The 14,110-nt window shown below is 36.1% G+C and overlaps 1 protein-coding gene across 2 annotated transcripts in view; it reads right to left on the bottom strand.

The window, feature by feature from the left end:
• lamb4 (laminin, beta 4) overlaps positions 1–14,110 on the bottom strand; it is a 107,124-nt gene that overhangs the window by 18,278 nt on the left and 74,736 nt on the right. For both annotated transcript variants that reach the window (XM_028812511.2, XM_028812512.2), the window contains exons 20-26: positions 13,709–13,852; positions 11,899–12,130; positions 11,664–11,815; positions 8,515–8,739; positions 7,222–7,439; positions 6,213–6,309; positions 4,101–4,470 (exon numbers count right to left, since the gene is read on the bottom strand). In XM_028812511.2, coding sequence (XP_028668344.2) covers positions 4,101–4,470; positions 6,213–6,309; positions 7,222–7,439; positions 8,515–8,739; positions 11,664–11,815; positions 11,899–12,130; positions 13,709–13,852 — 1,438 coding nt within the window. The remainder of the gene's footprint in view (positions 1–4,100; positions 4,471–6,212; positions 6,310–7,221; positions 7,440–8,514; positions 8,740–11,663; positions 11,816–11,898; positions 12,131–13,708; positions 13,853–14,110) is intronic.

Genomic DNA, 14,110 nt, shown 5'->3' with positions numbered 1-14,110 from the left:
CTATATTACTGAATAGTATGACACAGTCTAGGACTATCTGAAAATAAACCTGATCCACTTCCCCAGTGCTCATTCGTCACCGGTCACACTTTCATCCACTGCAGGATTTGCACATGTATCACATTTCACTTCAGTTGTTGAATATTCTTTCCAGACAAAGTAATTGCAAGAAGAACATCTCATCGTTGTGTTACATACCTAAGTACCCACACGGGTACTTAATCCCTGCTACAAACCTTTTACTAGATGGCAACCTGTTATCACCAGTATAGTGAGGAAGTGGAGCCTGGATGCTGAAATGATTCTGAATGACAAAGATTAGATTGGAGGATGCAATGTACCAAATGCATTATATGGAATTTCTGAATGTGCATCCACTCATAAAACCGGCTGGGGCACATCGGAGGAAAATCATTGCAACACTGTTCTTGTAGTGAATCAAGCTGAGGATAGATGGCAGATGCTTCCAGTAGGTTCAAGTATTAGAATGTTGGACAAAAATAACTGAGATTGGTGTACAAAATACACCAGGCAAGTAGATAAGGGTTAAGATTAGAACTGATCTGGCTTCTAGCTTGTCACTGATACTAGCCACTAGAAATCGGATAATTGGATTTTAAATGGATCTTAAATTTGCCAACGAACAGCAATGCTTCCAAACGCAGCACTGGCTTTTCTTGACTGCACTTCAAACGGCCTGTGAACTTGAATGGAGTTGCGAAATGGACCTGAAGGCTGTCTTATGTCTGCAACACCTGGAAATGTAAGTGACACTGAGAAAATAAAAGCAGTGTGTATTAACCCTTTAACCGCCAACTCCCTAAATATTCCCCAAGCCAGGCGAAATCTGAACAATTTTCGTTTTTTTACTTTTTTACATTTTTTTTACATTTTTTACATTTATTCAAGCAGTATTGACCACTAAATGTTGTGCAAGTTGCCAGTGTATACACGAAATCTATAAATGTAACCTGAATTCTCAGCTAAGCAAAACATCTTGATACCAAACCGTGCCCTTTTCAATGGTAGATACTGTCGAAACTGTAAGCGGCCCTTCCACGACAATAAACTTTCATCAACTGCAACTGACGGTCCTGGCATGTAGGGCAACTGAAATGCTTCAAATAAATGATCAATCAAAGGACGTAGCTTGAACAAGCGGTCGCGGTTTGGATCTTTCTTATCTGGCTCATTTCTGTTGTCATTCAAATGAAAGAATTTCAGCAGCAAAGAGAATCGGTTACGTGTCATGACAGCTGCAAAAATAGGTGTTGCATACATAGGATCTGTAGACCAGTACATCTCAATATCTGGTTTTCTGATTATTCCCATCAACATCAAAATCCCAATGAATTTTTTCATTTCGTTTTCATCAGTGTCAAACCAAGCACGAACACGGGAATGTGGAGGTAAATTGGGATTTTTCTCAATAAACTGTGCTGCATACAGATTTGTCTGATGAACAAAATGTCTGATCAAATCAGGTGACACAAACAGCTCATAAAACTGCTCAGCAGTGTAATTGTTTACATCAACAATAAAGCCACACGTTCCCTCAAACGAATGCAGAAAAGGTAGTTCACCACGGGCAGCAGCCCAGCTGAGATGCTGGGGATACACCCACTCAGCGCCGTCATCCGATGCGTCTTCATTCACAGTATCATGCAGCGCACGTTGCTGCTCATCACTGTCGCTAAAATCTTCTTCAGAACTGCTACAATCATGATCAGAACTGTCCAAAATCGCCTGCAAAGCCTCACTTGAAGTCAGTTTACGTTTCGCCATATTCACAGCTGTTACATGCGAATCACGTCACATGACCGGCCAAAACAACCACAGACTTGTCGAAATACAACGTAGTAATAATACCCACGCCAAACCGTCAGTTATACTACTTGCCAGGCATTCATATAACCACAGGCAAATGTGCCGGATAATTCCGGCAGTATGGCGTTAGCAATAAAACAACGGTGCCGGATATATCCGGCAGAGGGCGGTTAAGGGGTTAAAAATTCCCATAATCATCTAATTGCCCTGCGATTGCGAGCACCTAAGCAGCTTAGTTTAACTTTACTACAGGAGATGTTTGTCCACAGATGGAAAGCGTAACTTGCTGGCATGAGAGTAAAAGCAAGGTAAAAATGTTTTAGAATTTCTCTACAATCCATTGTAATGGGTAATGTTCGATCACTATCAAATAAGATGGATCTGCTCTTATAGCGGGTCATGAAGCATACAAGTACAGTGGCATTTTGTGTTTTACAAAGAATTGGATTAAACCCGATATATCTGACACTGTTTTAATGCTGAATGGATTTCATCTTATTCAAGCAGACAGAGACCCAATGCGGTGTGGAAAAAAGACAGGAGGGGGACTGATCAACTATGTGAATGAGGAATGGTGTATACAGGAGCATATTACAGTTAAAACTACAGTTTGTAATTCAGACACTGAAATTCTGTCTGTAGGAATTCATCCACTTTTTTTGCCAAGGGAGATAAATTACTTCATCCTTATTAATGTTTATGTTCCTCCCTACACAAATGGGACTTAACAACCAAAATGATTTGTTCTGTCACCAACACTTTAATGATGACTTACTCTGCCCCTGCAGTTATAATATGTTGTGATTTCAACCATGTGACTTTGGAAAGAAAATTGACAAATTTCTATCAGTTTGTGCCCTGTTCCACTCAAGGAAATGACAAGCTGAACCTGCTTTATTCAAATGTTAAAGATGTCTTTAAGTGTGAACTACTGGCTCCTTTGGGCAGATCTGACCACAACCTGATTCATCTTATTCCCTGCTACAAACCTTTTACTAGATGACAACCTGTTACCACCAGTATAGTGAGGAAGTGGAGCCTGGATGCTGAAATGATTCTGAATGACAAAGATTAGATTGGAGGATGCAATTATGAATTGTGAATTTCCCCTTGGGATTAATAAAGTATCTATCTATCTATCTATCCAATTATCTATTTGCTGCACAAGGTTTATTCTCACCTAGATAAAGCTGGCAGTACTGTGAGGATTATGTTTTTAGATTTCTCCAGCACCTTCAGTACCATCCAGCCATCCCTGTTAAGGTGAGATGTACAGGTGGACGAGCCTATGGTGTCCTGGATAATAGACTCTCTGTCAGGGAGAACAGTTTGTGAGACTTGAGGACTGTGTTTCTGATATGTGAACAGAACTGTCTCCTTTTCTCTGTATTCTGTATACCTCCAATTATAAATATAACATCAGGTTAGGTCACTGGCAGAAATTCTAAGATGATCCTGAACTTATGGGATATAGCAATATACCAATAGGGGGATGTTACAGAGTATAGAAGTCAGGTGGAGAACTTTGTTTCTTGGTATAAAGAGAATTGTCTGCAGATAAACATCAGTGAAGCCAAGGAACTAGTTATTGATGTTTGCTGCACCAAAGAGCCTCTATGTCTGGACACTATTCAGGGAGTAGATTCCGAGGCAGTCCACTCTTACAAGTACTATGAATTCACATCAAGGTCAGGTTGGGCTGGTCTTGGAACACACAGAGGCACTATAAGAAAGGACAGAGCAGGCTCTTCTTTCTTAGAGTTACTTTAATGTAGGAAGTGACTTTAATATAGGAAGTGACATCATGTTCTACAATTCTGTTTGGCCGGTGCAGTATTCCACAGTGTACTGTGCTGGTAACGTCACTTCAAGTATTGTATTTATTTATTTAAAGAGCTTCTGTAAAAAACTACATTTCCCCATGGGGACAAGTAAATATCTATCTATCTATCTATCTATCTATCTATCTATCTATCTATCTATCTATCTATCTATCTATCTATCTATCTATCTATCTAACTTGTAATTTGACAGGTTTCTTTGTTCACTTTTGTTTAAACAAATCTTAGATTACCATAACAGAGACAAAAGTACATGTTTTATGTTAACCACAGAAAAGCTGTATATGGCCAAATGTTCCATCTATTCACCTTCAGACATTATTAATCCATTTCAAGTTTGCTTATCCCAGCACAATTATCCATAAGGGAGGATCCAACACAGGATTCTGCACCAGTACAATCAAAATCTGTACTATTTAAATAGAATCTTACCGTATTTTATCACAGAAAAATTCTGCTTCTTGGATATCTAGCATGGATAAAAGTGAGCCGTTTAAAAGGTTCTGTAGTGCTGCATGTTTCTCTTCTAATTCTGTAAGCTTTTTGTCATATGTAGGTAATTTATCAGTGCGCAGGCTTGATGCAGATAAATTCAGTTTCTGAAGAGCAGGTTGAAAGTTGTCGACTTCCTGATCCCATATTTTAAAGCAAGGATGGCAAGGGGTACATTTGGGAAACTCTTCAAGAAAACCTCTGGCACACTGATCACAGAATCTGCCAACGATACCAGTGCGGCAGTTGCATGCCCCAGTATATTGATCACACACCGGCTTCTCTGTTCCTTCTGTGTTACAGTTGCAGGCTGCAAGAGCAAAACATTCAGGTTACCTCAGATGCTTTACTTTCATCAAAATATGGCATTACAATGTAAAATAATGGATTTTCTATAAAAGAGAGCTGGTTCCATTACAGTTATATTACAAATAGTGAGACCTAAACTATTCAAATGTTTAGCAAGTTTAGCATAAGCGATGTGGGGAAACTGTGGCCAGTGTCACAGAAATAGAGGCTGACCAATGCTAATGTCAATGATAAAAGAACTACTGTTGGAAGAAATGTTATTCAAAAAGAAAAGAGCAAAATATTGTAAAGGTAGAACAGAAACCAGCCATGTGGTGCTTTAAGACTGAATTTACTTGTTCATTAAATGAACTGTCCAACGCAGTACTTAGTGGCAGACATTTACTTATACTTGGCAAAAATGTTTTTGGTGTTTCCTGGCAAGGGTCATTAACAAAGTACTAATATCTGTCATCAACAAATAAGGGCAACATACAAATTAAAGTCACTAGAATGGGCTATTACTCAATACCTTAAATTCATAATTAATAATGTAAAAGAGTGATAATTAGTCCTCTGCTAAATATTATGTCTAGATGAACACTGAATGCAGAGCTTTTCCTTAAGTAATATGACTGCCATTGTGTACACACTAGCTTGATAATGAGGAATGCATCCCCAGAAATAGATGTCATTTGTATTAAGGTAAAAAACTAAAAATTGATTAATAAATGCACAATATAAATAAAGGTTTAGGGCAATAATAATAGAAATATTAACAGTTCACAAAAAGAGATGTTACTTGCCAGAATCTGACATTAGCAGAATAAGCGAGATAACTTCTTTCTTAGAGAGAGGAGTCCACATTTTGGGTTAAGGACACCAAAACAAGTCATGGGACTTTGCATCTCTGTAGTTTTTCCATTATATGTGGGTCCATGTGTGACAGACATGCATAAATTAAAATAATGGAAATCTGATGGTCATTAAGTCTTTGTTTAGTCGTAGAGGTGATAGTAGTAGAAGTAGTGGTGGTATTGTGACATGATTTAAAGAGCAATCTTGGTGTATAAATTTCAGTGTCCTAACCCTAGACTATAGTTCTATCTGTATACATATTAGTATCACCAATAACAATCTCATCATATTCTATCTCATGTAAAAAAACACTTGCAATTATATTTATGTTATTAATATCACAAGCTTTAGTAGTCACCATAATAGTAGTAGTAGGAAGATTAGTAGAGATAGTAGTAGTATCATTATGTGTAAAGAGTACAGTGAAATTCTTAGTTGTGTATCCGACCAACATACAGCACATAAACACTCTCCACTTCCATGACAAACAAGAATATATTTAAATACATAACTTTATTTGAATTAATAGGAAGCAGAAATCCTGATGTGGTCCTTACTACTGTTACTATGCTGCAATTATCATGTGTCTTACAAAATAATCTATATGATACTAAAAAATGTAATTATGTCACACAATTACTTATTCAACATTAGAATTCATGCCATTTTTAACTCAGTTTTGTTCTGCATGTTCCTAAGGAGCATTTCTATCCTGCATTCTCAATAGACATGTTATATTATACCTTTTAGCCACATATGTTGAGGTTTTCTAGTAAAAATTATAACAAAACATTACAGTTTCCATTGGTGTTTAATCATGCTATTCCTCCTTAGTTCCACTCATCAAAAGAAACAATCAACATTGTTTAATAATTGCCATTTTGTATTAGTTTAAAACTCACTCACACAAACATTTTAATCCAGGGTCACCAAAAAAGTTCTCCTCACATTGATCACATCTTTTTCCTCCAAATCCTGGCTGGCAAACACACTGGCCAGTAAACTAGAGATGGTAAAAAAGGGTACAATATATTATTATTAAAGCAGTAAATATCAAATGAATGTGATATTTAAATGTCTACAGAACGGAAGCAATCATTAAGGCAAAATCATTCTTTTAGTATATAATAGGGTGAAGGGTGTAGAAATGTCAGGATTTAAATGAATTGTGTCCTGAAGGTCTCTCAGTGCTGATACCTTGGACAACCTTTACATATATGTGTAGAGCATATAGGGGGTTAGCTCTATACCTCCATCGAGATAGCAGTCCTCATATAAATCCACTGAGTATGTGAAGCATTCTGGAATGATACATTTTGGACAATGCACAGTTATTTATAACCATTTCCCATCTTTCTTCATTTAAAGGACTCACTAAAATACTCACCCCCTTTTTCAGTTTAAATCTTACTCATGTGTTCTATTTTACAATTGTGTATGCCAGTGAGCCCTTACTTTTTATCTCCCAAATTTGTATCTTTTTTTTTTCTTTTAGGGTATGATGTAATAAATGATATACTGTTAGTGATTTGTCAGTGAGGCCAGGAACTAATGCAAAAGGTCTGATATTTTGTACTTCCATCTGGTAGTTTGAAATGCACGCTAATATACCTAGTTTTTTTGGGTTTTTTTGTTTTGTTTTTTTTTGCTATGTGGTGGTCTGGCTAAAGCTTCCAGGTTTAATCCCTGACACGAACTATTGTGTATTATTTGGATTAATTCAGTAGCTGAATAAGCACATAAATGTAACTTGCCCTACTGCCTGTCTATACTTTCTAAAAAAAATGATTGCAGTCAGATAACAATTTGTCATTTTTCAAAAAAGTTTTTGTTCCCTTGAAATTTACGTTATAAAAACATAAATACGTTAGAATCATAATCAATAACAAGGTGAAGTTAAAAGATGTGTGCTTACCTGATTGCACTGGGTACCCAAAGAGCCTCTAGGGTCACAATCACATGGTTGGCATCCTTCCCCACTAGCCATGTCCCAGTATCCAGGTGCGCACTCCTCACAGTTTTTACCAGTTACATTTGGCAAACATGGGCACTGTCCTGTTGTCTCATCACAGACACAGAGGTCAGGGCTAGGGCATGCCTTGCTGTGTGTTCCAAAAGGATTGCAGGCACATGCTAAAAGGAAAAATATATTCTGAATTGTTATGTGGGTCTGGTTTTTATGGGGCACACAGAGAAAGGATTTATAATAGACAGTCTTCCTTTTCCAATCTCAGGTAGGATGACAACAACAGTGAAGAATAACCTGAATTTTCCCGTAGCTACAGTGTTTCTAGTTCTAGGAATTGAAAGTTCTAATATGGTGTCAGTTGAAGACCAGTATTAGGGGAAGGTATATCTATGGGGCATAATCTAATGCTTTTCAATATTTTTTACCATCAGTAAATTAATCAGGGATATTTGTTAGTACCCCAAAACTTTCTATTAGATTTATCTTATTCATTACAACACATACACAATGTAGATATTAAGAAATATTTAACCCAATAATTATATTTTCTTATACATTACTTACCCCATGTAGTTTGTTAGTGAGAGCCAAGATAAAGATTTAATCATATTTTTGTGAAGAACAGAGATAAACAAAAACTTTCTGATAAAATAACTATGGTGATTAATGTTGAACAACAGCAAACATATCAAAGTCCATGAAGAAATCTCACGTTACTTGTGTCACATAATCCACATGTCAAGTCATCCAGTTTTATGCTTACAATGTTGCAATCAGTATTCTTACTAAAGTACTGTTAAATATGTCACTTCCAGAAAATGCTCCTGTGAACTAAAACAGAACATGATCACACAAGCTCAAGCATTTGAACTGAAGACCCATGGATCCAACACGAGTAACATGCAATTTTTTCATGTATATTTTAATATTGTTTGCTCTTGTCCAATACTGGTCACAACAGACTTTTATTGTATCAAAAATATTTTATCTCAGTTCTGCCTGAAAACATGTGATTGAGCATTTAATGGTGTAAGTACCAGACAAAAAAACATTTTTGGGTAGAGTACACCTTTAAGATTATTGCATTAAAGCTTTGAATAATAAAAGGCATTGTGGCATATTATTCAAAGAAAATCATTGCAAACAAAAATGGTAGCTTTAAAATGGTATTTGAAAACAAAAAAAAAAAAATGAACATTTGTGCTAATCCTCAATATAAAGCAAGAGCCACTTATTTACCTGTGCAGGTCTGAGTAAGAGCAGATCCAAAATACCCTTTCTTGCAAAACTGGCAGTTGGGACCTTCGGTGTTGTAAAGACACTTTAGGCACACCCCTGTAAGACGGTCACAGGATCCAACATCTAGCACATCTATATTGTTGTTACATGGACAAGGCAGACAGCGATCCCCTAGTTGCTTCAAACTGCCATAATATCCTTGAGGGCACTTGTCACAATGTGAGCCTGTTAAGCAAGAAATTGTACATGTATACTGTACTTTTCCAACATAACTTCAGCATCAATTTTTTTATAATGATATGATCTTACTAATTACAGAACATTTTGAATTTTACCATTTTTGAGTGTTATTAACTTTAAGTATTTCATTACAATGAATAAATCACAATGTACTAAATCTTATTTATATTAAGTTGCAATTGTGATCCGTGTTCAAGAGTTAAAAATTACTACACTCCTTATAACCATATTAGGAAGAAATTAAACAATATGGTTCACAGAGTATAAATATTACTCAGTCATTTTTTAATTATACTCTGTTATGGGCTAGCACTTAGTCCAGGGCTGTGGTCTGCCCTGCACTTTTAATTTCAAGTGTACAATGAATTCTGCATTTGAGGAATCACTGAACATGATGGCCATTCCTAGAATTATATTGTTTATGTATGTTAATGTATGTTATGTATAGATAATGGTCACTGGCACAAATATTTGCTGATCGAATCTGAAGATCTTATCATGATGCTGAAATAGTAGAACCCAATTGATTTTGAATCAAATCAGTTAATGGGGAACTCTGGATAACTAAATACGTTTTCTGTTTTTTTAGTGTTAGAGATCCTAAAAGACAACAACCAATCCTGGACAATGCCGTAGTTCATTACAGTCCCACCAACACACAAACATAATATGGTAATATAATATGGTAAGCTAATATGGAACTATCTGTCAGCCTAAAACACACATCTGTGATGTGCAAGAAAACTAGTGTAACTGGAGAAAAATCAAGCACAGACAATATGTGGGCACTGGATTCAGGCTTAGAATGCTGGATCTGCACTGTATGTACAGTGTATGTACATATAAATAAAATTTATTATTATTATTATTATTATGTATGTTTGTGCATGTGCATAAATATATACAGTATACTCACATCTTAACCTGCACATCATCATTTTCACATCTCCTTTACAAGTGCACTGTTCTGCAAATGTATGTCGATAGAGGACATGCAGATGATGGGTGTAACAGAACAAGATGCACAGGATAGAAAGATATGGAAGAAGATGATCCGCTGTGGCAACCCTTAACGGGAGCAGCCGGAAGAAGAAGAAGAAGATTTGTGGTACAGGTATTTGTTTGTGATGCTGTGTTATGTTATAAGCAGCTCCAAAGCTACCAAGTTAAATTCCTGTGCAATAAATACAGGTGAATAAATGTGATTCTGATTCTTTGAGGCAGCAGTACTGACCACTCTGCCATCTTGCTGACTGAGTCCAGATGAGATACAGTATGAAAATATTTAGCTATAAGAATCTTCCAATGAATGTTTGCTACCAAGACGCATGAGTGTTTGTCCATAACTATAATTTTCCAATTTTGATTTTCCAATCTCTTGTGTTGTTATAAACTATCCATCCATTATCCAACCCGCTATATCCTAACTACAGGGTCACGGGGGTCTGCTGGAGCCAAACCCAGTGCGCAAGGCAGGAAACAAACCCTGGGCAGGAAGCCAGCCCACCACAGGGCACACACACACACCAAGCACACACTGGGGACAATTTAGGATCTCCAATGCACCTAACCTGCATGTCTTTGGACTGTGGAAGGAAACTGGAGTACCCGGAAGAAACCTGAAAACATGCAAACTCCACGCAGGGAGGACCTGGGAAGTGAACCCGAGTCTCCTAACTGCGAGGCAGCAGCGCTACCCACTGCGCCACCATGCCGCCTGTTATCAACTATGTTGTGCAAAAATGTAGATGTAATAAATAAAAATATTTTTTTAAATTCAGCTGCCTCAAATAAAAAATGTACTTAAAGCAACACACCATTCTGCACACAACTTAGTTAATCTTTATATTGATACATACAGTAAATACACCAATTTTATCTTGAGTATGTTCGGCTTAATAATTTTGCTCGAAAGCTCTTGGTAGAACATCTGGGAGCACAAGGAAAGGAAGCACTAGCTGACTTAACATCTGTTCCTTCCTCTCTTTAGGAGAGAACAATCACAAGTCCGGAGAGCTCAGCCCTCACTAAGAAGGGCATGATGGCTCCCCAGGAATTGTGCCTCCCAAACAGCCTCTCGAACAGGGCTATAAACAGAAACCACTGGTATGGAAGAGAAGAAACTAATGCCCTCAAAAAAGACAAAAACTCTTCCAAAGAAGTTGGCTTGGCACTCTGAAAGCAGAACAAAGGCATGGGTTGATATTAGGAATTTAAACATGGAAAAGGAAAACCTCTGTTTGGGTCTTTTGAACTACAAGCCTGAATCAAGACCCTAAAGTAGGGGTAGGCAACGTCAGTCCTGGAGGACCACAGTGGCTCTAAGTTTTTGTGAATTACTTAATTAAAAACAATGATTGCCAATATGAGACCTTGTTTAATTTTATGGCACGTTAGTCTACAATGTAATGTTCTTAAATCATTCAGTACATTTTTTTCCTTTTCATCATCTAAATAATTTGAATCCTAAAATGGATAATTTTTCTCTCAAGTGTTTTATTAAACCAAATAGTGCATGATGAATCCATACAGGGGTAAATGGAAACAAGTTAGATGAAGAACTGCTGGCTCCATCTTATTGCTAATAAGGAGCCATTAAAAACAGTGAAGCAATTAAGGGTGGAGAACATTAACAAATGAGACCACTAAAATGAAGCATCAAAATGGCACTTGAGCAGCAAGTGCTTCATTAGCAATAATTGACTTCCCATTAAGAAACTGGGTTAGAACAAAAATCTGCAGCCACTGCGGCCCTGCAGGACCTACTTTGCCTACCCCTGTCCTAAAGGCTTTAAATAAATGTGTCTAGTCAGTATACATTTATAATGTGTTTTTGTTGTACTGTCTATTGTTTCTTTTTTGAGTATCCCTAGTGGATTTTAGTAAAGACCTGTGGCTCAAATACCAACCTACATAGCCTTCAATGCAGTCACAGATGACCTGTAGAGCATTATAATCCTTGTGACAAGAATGAGCAAAATAACGGCCACTGGCTTTTGTATCAGGGCATAAACATGGTGTACATGATTCTTTTGGATCTCCATAGTAGCCATCCAGGCACCTGAAATGCAGTACATGTCATAGTTAAATGATCCAGGTTAACATAAGATGATTGAATCAATTTCTAAAAAATAGAGATTATACCTTTCACAATGTTTTCCAGTTGTAAAGTCTCTGCAATTAAGGCAGGCCCCAGTAACTGGGTCACAAAATTCAGCTTTACCATTACACTGGCATGGCTGACAATTGGGAAAACCAAAGTAACCTTGCTGGCACTGGTTACATTGTCGCCCAAAGATTTGTCTACGACATGGACATTGGCCACTGACTTGGTCACACATTTCCCCATATGAACCTTGAGGATCACAGTTGCACACTGTGGAGACAAGCAAACCCAATTATTATTAAATTAACAGTGCATTTTTGTTTCTCATAGAAATATATTCTGCAAAACTGAATATAGTAAATACTTAACATTTTTAGTACAGTCAAGCTTTGATTTTTTAAAAAAATAAAAAATACAAATTTCCAATTCTGATGGGTAATGTCACAAATTTTTAGTCAATAGCCAATTTATGTCCTGCATATCGGCAGGAAGTTTTTTGTGAATATTAAGCACAATGAGTTTTACTTTCCTAAAATAATATTCACAATTTTAAGTACAATTATTTTGTTCATTAATAGTTTTTCATTTATGTTCTGATTTGGTTTTACTTTACATTTTTTAGAGCTTTATTTCACACTTTTTCCTCCATTTTCTCTTTTTTATTGTGGTTTGAGCTAGAGTCTTATTGTGAAAAATGGTTTTCATTTAAGCCTTTATTTAAAGATAAAAAATATTTTAATGTATTCACACAATGTTATTTTGTTTCTGTATTTATAATGTTGCTAGACTCAAGTGCTTAGCGCAAATTGTCATAGGTATATATTTATAAGCTTCAGCACAGGGTCTTCTTATTTGTCTGAGTTTGTGGATAAAAACCTTAATAGTGATATTAGCATTTGTTCATAAGAATGTCTGCTTACAACTTAAAGTTTTATTTTTTTTATACTTTGATTTGTGAATGTACTTTGGTTTGACAAAAATTGTTTTTGATATTTCAGGTTAACAAATCCTGCTAGATTTTAAACTACATTTTATCTCCTGATCCTTTCTTATTAAATATCTGCCTCATCTTCTCTGTGGTAATGTATTTAATCTTAATACATTACACTCTGCCAAATCAAATTAACAAATGAATAGACATAAATGCAAAAACCCACACGTTATCAGATTCATAACTAAAGGGTTATTCAATTTAAGATAAACATCATTGGATGTTCATTGGTACACAGACCAATCCTAAAACAACAAAATAACCAGTATTTATTTAAAAAATATATTTTTACTTAGGCGGTAATTAATTAGTCACTGACTAAGGAACAGCTGCACCATTCAGTATCGATTTTAGAACTGTAGCCTAAACAACTGAATTTATAGTTATTTATAACATAGGAATAGTGAGAAGTCAAGCAAAATGATACATTCTATTGGCTAACTAAAAAGATTACAATATGCAAGCTTTCGAGGCAACTCAGGCCCCTTCTTCAGGCAAAATGTAACAATTACATCTTCTCACTACATCCATAATGGCTAACACGGTACAACACCCTAGTACTACTAATATAGGAATAAAAAGTTTAATTAACAAAAAGAGACCATTCAGCTTGTTTGGATAGCTAATTTCTAATTGTTCTGATATCTGAGTTTTTCTTTTTTTTGTCAAGGTTTATTTTTCAACCATTTTTATTATCACCCTTTAATAATCTATCCTTGCATCGGTTAAAGTAATCTCAGTCCTAGTATAGGAGCCCAGTGCTCACATAAAACATCGACATAAACCACTTTTAAAGTTTATATTACAAATAGCTGATTGGTCTGTAAATAAAAAACTAATAATATTAATAAACTTACATGTGCAACCACTGGGACCAAATCCAAAGGTTTTGGGAGCACAAGTATTACAGCATCGGCCAATCACATGTGGCTTGCACTCACACTGGCCTCCAAATTTACTACAGGACTTTGTAACAGATCCCTCAGTGTTACACTTGCAAGCTGGAAATGAATGAAATAGTAAGATTATAAGGATAAAGGTAATATACATTTCGTCATGTAAATTTTTGCATTCAAGTACATGTTATCAATATATTTATATGAATCAATTATGAACAGTTACACGAACAATGTTACAGTATAAATTTACGTCAGAATTAAACATAGATAACCCTGAAAGATTATAATAGCAGTAGATAATACAACATACGATTCTCACATCTACCTAATCTAATTCGGTTATGACGGCATGGGGTCTGA

Source organism: Erpetoichthys calabaricus, chromosome 1 (assembly GCF_900747795.2).
Source record: "Erpetoichthys calabaricus chromosome 1, fErpCal1.3, whole genome shotgun sequence".
Taxonomy (NCBI): Eukaryota; Metazoa; Chordata; class Cladistia; order Polypteriformes; family Polypteridae; genus Erpetoichthys; species Erpetoichthys calabaricus.
Note: the sequence above shows the minus strand (reverse complement) of the source record. Positions and strands in the feature narration are given on the sequence as shown.